Below are 6,975 nucleotides of genomic sequence, written 5' to 3' on the forward strand. Positions count from 1 at the left end.
CAGTGCGGGGCAGGATGGGGGTGGAGGTCAGGGGGCTGGGGAGAGTCACAGGACCTACCAGGAGATTTTTTTTCCCCCTGAAGAATGAATTTAGAGTCCAAAGCTGAGCAGAAAGTGTTCAGTCAATTGGTTCATGTTCTTGTGAATGCTACTCATGTGCTGTGTGACTTTGGGGCAGTCCCTTAACCTCTCTGAGCCACAGTCTCCCTCTGGAACGGGGACAATGATAGTACTGGTGGGATTCAGTGAGAAAGTGTTCCTCTGGGGCCCTAGTGAGGTTCTTGGCTCCCGGCTGGCATCATCAAAGGGCAGAGCGAACACATTGTCACCAGGATTCGGGGGCGGGGGTGGGTACCAGGGATCAGGATGGGCCCAGCACAGTCCCATTCCTGCGGCGAACTGTGACACAGCAGTTTCTGGCCCTCGAACTGTGCCATTATTCCCTCTCAGTGAAGAGCTATGGACATCTTGGTGATAACGTTGGAGGCTTCTGTGGTCTGGGTTTGGGACAGAGCAGGGCAGCGGGAGGTGGATCTTCTCTGCAGCCCGTCCCAGTCCAGCAGTTGGCAGCCCTTCTTTCTCACTCAAAGTGACACCCTGGCAGCGGCAGCACCAATAGCTGTCCTTTCCAGGGTCAGCCTTTGGGGTCACTGACACAAAACCCTAGTTTTGGGGCAATGGGGTGTTTGGGGTCCAGCTCAGGGGCTGACCACACAGCAGCAGCAGCATCTGGGGTGGAGGCAGGAGAACAGACACCCCTGCCCACCCATCCCAACTCTGAATAAGTACCTGAGGTTCTCCAGGAGGGGCCCTCGGGCCTCAGCGGGCAGCGCCAGGGTGAGCGCCCACACCAGCTCGTCCACCCGTTGCTCTGCTGCAAACTGCTTCAGAGCAGCAAACACCTGTTCCTTGGCGGTTGGCTGGTCCCCCAAGGTCTCATCCACCTGCGGGGAGGGGTCTGATGAGTGGCCCGAGGGCCCCAGGGTAGAATGCTGGGGAATCAGTACCCCCTCTCCCTCCCTCACTCAGGACAGCGGGCGTGGCAGTGCTGCCTGGGCCCGGCTGTGCGCTCCTCACCCAGACTCCGTCAGACCCCACAGCAGCCCCCACGAAGTGGGCTGGGCCAGCGTCTTCATTTCTATCGAAGGGAACTGAGGCCGCTAGAGGTAAGGTGACCTGGCCAAGGCTGTAGGGTCAGGACTCAAACCTAGAGATGGCCCATCTACTGACTATTGTGAGGATCAAAGGAATCGATCTGTGAGCTTAAACACGTGCCAGGTGCTCGGTAATTGCTAGTTACTATTATTGTAATACTCTACTCCCTTCCACCATGCTGCGAGCCGAGAGATCACACAGAGAATGCTCTGGCTCCACGAGATAGCCCCGGAACACGCCTCGCTCCGCATTCTGACTCCCTTAATGCTCTCTCCGGATCTGTTTTCTTCACCTTTGTGTACAAAGCGGCTGATGTGGGACACAGCACATCTGCTCAGAGGATTCTGTATGACCACTGGACATGGGCAGCTCAGTGACAGTGTCCAAAGCCTAAAAATGCACCCGTCATTTTACCCCACGATCCTGCACCTGGGAACGTATCCTCGACGTGTCCTGACAATCGCACGATGACGTATGAGTGAAGAGATACTGAGATGTTGGAAGTAGGATAAATATCTGACATTATGGCTAAACAATCGTAGCACATCCACTTGGGGATAGTTGTCTTTCCTTGACTATGCAGCCAAGATGGAAGGAAGTCCCATATCAGGTGGGAGTCGAGACCCTGGTCCTAATGGTGCAGCCTCGGGCAATTGGAGGCTGTTGCCCAGGGCTTTGGTTCTTGAAGGAATGAGGCGGAGATGTGGAGACATGGAGCGCACGCAGGGCTGTGACAGAGCCCTGTAGTGCGCCCTGAGCGGACTCATCCTGAAGGCTGATTAGGACAGTTGTGCTCTAGGTTGCACATTCTTTCTTGGTTCTAAGCCGAGGAGAAGCGGGTGACAGAGAATGAGATGGCTGGATGGCATCACCAGCTTGATGGACAAGAGTCTGAGCTAACTCCAGGAGATAGGGAAGGACAGGGAGTTATGGTGTGCTGCAGCTCATGGAGTCACCAAGAACTGGACATCACTTAGCAACTGAACAAGAGGAGGTCTCCAGTGCTGACTCTATGAACTGTTCCTCCCCCAAATTTCTTTTCTGCCCACGTGAGTAGAGTCAACTTCTGTTGTTTTGCAGCCAAGTTCACTCCATACTCTGCAATATTGGGTACCATTGATTCCAGGGTGAGCACTTTTTTTTTTTTTTTCCAAACTGTGGGGCATGTGGGATTTTAATTCCCTGACTAGGGATCAAACTCATACCCTCTGCACTGAAAGGTGGAGTCTTAGCCACTGGACCACTGGGGGAAGTCCCTGTGTTTTAAATTTTAGCATCTCTGAGATCACTTTGTGCCCTGTGGCTAGCTGTCATTCCTGTGCGTGTATGAATTTGGTCATAGGTCTTATATTATTACTTCCACAGAGTTATATACATTGCCTGTACTAAATATGTCCAAATAAGTCTAAAAGCCCTCTATCACCAACTACAAATTAAGTGACAAGAAGATAAGGAAGCACGTGTCACGGGTTAGGTGGCTGGTAATGGACAGTGTCTAAGGTTTGACGCAATGTGGTACCATTTGGTCGGAGAGAATGATGCTGTAGGTCTTTATTTAAAGACCGTGGTATGAGGAGTGATGGCTAACGAGTGCAGGCCTTCTTTCTGGGTAATTATGATTATGCTCAGTCGTGTCTGACTCTTTGCAGCCCCATGGACTGTAGCCTGCCAGGCTCTTCTGCCTGTGGAATTTTCCACACAAGAATACTGGAGTGGGTGCCATTTCCCACCCCAAGGGATCTTTCCAACACAGGGATCAAACCCTCACCTGTGTCTCCTTCATTGGCAGGTGGATTCTTTACCACTAGCACCACCTGGAAGCCCTTCTAGGTATGATGAAAATGTTCTAAAATTGTGGTAATGGTTGCACAGCTCTGTGAATATACTAAAAACCACTGAACACACTTTAAATGAATAATTTGTATGGTATGTGAATATATCTTGATAAAGCTGTTATAAAATAATGGAAAATGTTTGTGAGAGACAGGCAAGGTTTCAAATAGAACACACAGTGTTACATTTTTATCAGAGATAATTATGCACAGGTCTGCAGAGGGAATATGCACTAAAGTTCATAGTGATTTTGATTATTTTTATGTCAATGCTTTCCTTTTTTTTTTTTTTTTTAAATTTGTCCACTTGGCATATGAGATCTTAGTTCCCTGACCAGTGATCGAACCTGTGCCCCCTGCATGGAAGCTTAGAGTCTTAACCACTGGACCACCAGGGAAGTCCCTAGGTTCCCATTTTATTTTTTAGGCAGTGAGCTTATATGACTTATACAGTCAGGAAAAGGCATGCATGTTATCATTGTTCCCTTTACTTCTTTATTTTTTAACTGTTGTAAAAATGCACATAACATAAACTTTACTTGCCAGCAAAGGTCTGTCTAGTCAAGGCTATGGTTTTTCCAGCGGTCATGTATGGATGTAAGAGTTGGACCATAAAGAAAGCTGACTGTCCAAGAATTGATGCTTTTGAACTGTGGTGTTGGAGAAGACTCTTGAGAGTCCTTTGGACTGGAGGGAGATCCAACCAGTCCATCCTAAAGGAAATCAGTCCTGAATATTGATTGGAAGGACTGATGCTGAAACAGAAGCTCCAATACTTTGGCCACCTGATGCGAAGAACTCATTGGAAAAGACCCTGATGCTGGGAAAGATTGAAGGCAGGAGGACAAGGGGATGACAGAGGATGAGATGATCGGATTGCATCACTGACTCGATGGACATGAGTTTGAGTAAACTCCGGGAGTTGGTGACGGACAGGGAAGCCTGGTGTGCTGCAGTCCATGGGGTCGCAAAGAGTCGGACACGACTGAGCGACTGAACTGAACTGAAGATAAAATTTACCACTGCAACCATTTTAATATGTACAGGTCAGTGGCATTAAGTACATTCACCATGTGGTATAACCATCACCACTCTCCAGTTCCAGGACGTTCTCATCCTCCCAAATGGAAACCCTGCACCCATTCAGCAGTCACTCCTCATTCCCCACTTCCCCAGCCCTGGGGAAACCACTAATCTATTTTTCAGCTTCTTTGGATTTGCTTATACTGAATATGTCTCATGGCTGGAATCTTATAGCATGTGGGCTTTTCTGTCTGGCACTGTTACTTTTAAAATGGAGCAGTTAACCACTGTCTGTCCACACTCCAGCAGATTCCCTGCCTTGTTAGTCGAGGGTCTGGGGGTGCCTCTGGGTGCTGACATCCTGAGCCGACCCTGAAGCAGGGGTGGGAGGCTGGGTGACTGGGCGAGCCCGGGAGGTGGCCATGCTTCTCTCTTAGGCCCATGTGGGTCCCAACTTCAGCCAGAGCCGGGGCTGTTCATTATCCCTTCCACTCACCTCCAAACGTATCAACAAGCCCCTCATCTTTCCCCTCCACCCCCCACTCTCAGACGATGAAGAACCGGCCCCCTTCCTGGGCAAGGCCAACCCACAAGGCCACCGAGTCAGCAGAGTCCCCACTCTCTCTTCCTGCCACCTACTTGTCACTCAGCTCTCAGCTTGAAAGTTCCCTCCTCAAGGAGCGTTTCCTGACCACTTTGATCAAGTGGCCCCCAAGACTCTCTCATCTCCCTGTTTATTTCTTCCCTTCAGTGATCATCATCTGAAATAGCTAGTTTATTGAATTGTCCATAGACTCAATGGACGTGAGTTTGAGCAAACTCTGGGAGATAGTAAAGGACATGGAAGCCTGGCGTGCTGCAGTCCATGGGGTCACAAAGAGTCAGACACGACTGAGCGACTGAACAACAACAACATCACTTTGTCCACGTGCTTGTTTCCCACAATGCGTGATGGCAGGCTCCCCTCTTGGTCCTGTGCACAGCTGTGTCCCCACTCCTTGCCGGTCAGAGGGCCGTAAGCAACAACAGCAAAATGCATGGATTTCAGTGACTCTACTGCCTCCTTCCCTTTTGCTCATACCAATTGTTCACTTCTCTCCCCACCTAGAAATAAATCAGTAAACTCCTCCCTTTACTCCACAACCCTATCATCCTTTTCTTTCTGTCCAGAGTGTCGACCCTGGCTATTTTCATACAACTGTGCTGACCCGCTGCAATCTCCCCCAGCCCTTGCCACAAGCGCTCCCTGATGCCGCTGATCTGGCCGAGGACCCCAGACGGCCCTTGATCGTGCATGATCTCCAGCTCGTGGTTTGCCCCTGAACGTCAGAATTGTATATACAACTGCTTCCTAAATGGCAGCACGGGTGGGTGAGGAAAGGCTTCCCAGAGAGGGTGACATCACAGAGGGTGAGCAGGTACTAGCAGGCGGCTTCGAGGGCACCCAGGCCAAGGCCACGTTCTGTGCACGGCTGAGTCCTAGCAACTGCACCCCGGATCTCCTTCACCAGATGAGACCTCGGCCCGAGACGCAGACCTGACACGTTACTCCTGTCCGGGCCGAGCACAGGGCCGGGTGCGCTCAGGGAGCGTTTACAGAGCTGAACCAAAGAGCTGTAGGCGGCTGGCCGTTCTCAAGGCACTCGGGGCAGGCTGCAGCACCAGTCACCCCCTCCTCCAGAACCCACCAGGCCCAGGGAGGTCAGTGGCTTTGAAGCCAAAGCCAGCTGCAGCCTCGATTCAAAGGAGAACATGGCTCTCTGGAAAGATGTTTTATGTAAGAAAGAGGAAAAAATAGCTCCTCCCTCCTGGGGCCCCGCCACAGCGCGGTTTTGGTGTCAGCTATTACCCAGACGCTCTCAACCTACATCGAAGCATGAGGCACCATCACGGGACACTAATGGATTTTCTATTAAATATCAGGCTCTGCGAGGAGGAAAAACTGGGGCAGGGAGAGTGTTGGCGAGAACCCGAGAGCTGATTGTTGGAAGCCGGTGGGGGGGCTCCACAGCTGCCCTTGATCTTCCGGAGGTGGTCTTTTCTGGGGATTTGTGGAGCTGCTTGGCGAGCTCTAACCAGAATCCACCACTCCCTGTTCCCCCTTGTCAGAAAATGCACTGAAGCTGACCTGGGCAGCTGGTCAGATTCCTCCCTAGGCCACAACCTGACTTTGTTTCCTCACCAAGTCCACTCTGCCCATCTGGGGGCTCTGATCACCTCTCTTCTGACTCCCCAGGGATTGGATGGAATCCGGGGCAGACTTTTGGGTCTACAGTGAGTCATCTGGGATCACAGCAGACTTTACCAGTTGCTATGGTCTGAATGTTTGTGTCCCCCCCCTCTCCAAAATTTGTGTGTTGAAAATCTAATGGCCCAGGTGATGATGGTATTAGGAGGTTGGGCTGTTGGGAGGTGACTAGGTCATGAGGGTGGAGGTCTCATGAATGGAATTAGTGCCCTTATAAAAGAGCCTCAGGGATTTGCTGCAGTCTGGTGGTTAAGACCTCACCTTCCAGTGCAGGGGGTGCAGACTTGATCCCTAGTTGGGGAGGTAAGACAGTCCACATGCCTCTTGGCCAAAGAAAACCAAAACAGAAAACAGAAACAATACTGTGAATTCAATAAAGACTTAAAAAAAAAAATGGTCCACATAAAAAAAACTTTTTTTGAAAAAAATAAATAAATAAATAAATAAAAGAGCCCCAAAGAGATCCCTTGCCCTTTTCACCATGTGAAGACAAAACCAGAAGTTTGCAATCCCAAGCAGCAGGCCCTCACTCAAGCATGTTGGCAACCTGTTCTCAAATCTCATGCCTCCAGAGCTGTGAGAGGGAAATTCCTGTTGCTTATAAACCACCCAGTCCGTGGTAGTTCGGTTATGGCAGCTGGAACAGATTGAAGCACCGCTGCTGCTGCTAAGTCGCTTCAGTCGTGTCCGACTCTGTGTGACCCCATAGACGGCCTG

At 50.6% G+C, this 6,975-nt stretch overlaps 1 protein-coding gene across 1 annotated transcript in view; it reads right to left on the reverse strand.

The window, feature by feature from the left end:
- The window catches only part of GRID2IP (glutamate receptor, ionotropic, delta 2 (Grid2) interacting protein), a 32,845-nt gene that overhangs the window by 24,337 nt on the left and 1,533 nt on the right, over positions 1-6,975 (reverse strand). The window contains exon 2 of the mRNA XM_010845784.1: positions 767-944. Coding sequence (XP_010844086.1) covers positions 767-944 — 178 coding nt within the window. The remainder of the gene's footprint in view (positions 1-766; positions 945-6,975) is intronic.

Source organism: Bison bison, unplaced genomic scaffold (genome assembly GCF_000754665.1).
Source record: "Bison bison bison isolate TAMUID 2011002044 unplaced genomic scaffold, Bison_UMD1.0 scf7180017864223, whole genome shotgun sequence".
NCBI classification, from domain to species: Eukaryota; Metazoa; Chordata; class Mammalia; order Artiodactyla; family Bovidae; genus Bison; species Bison bison.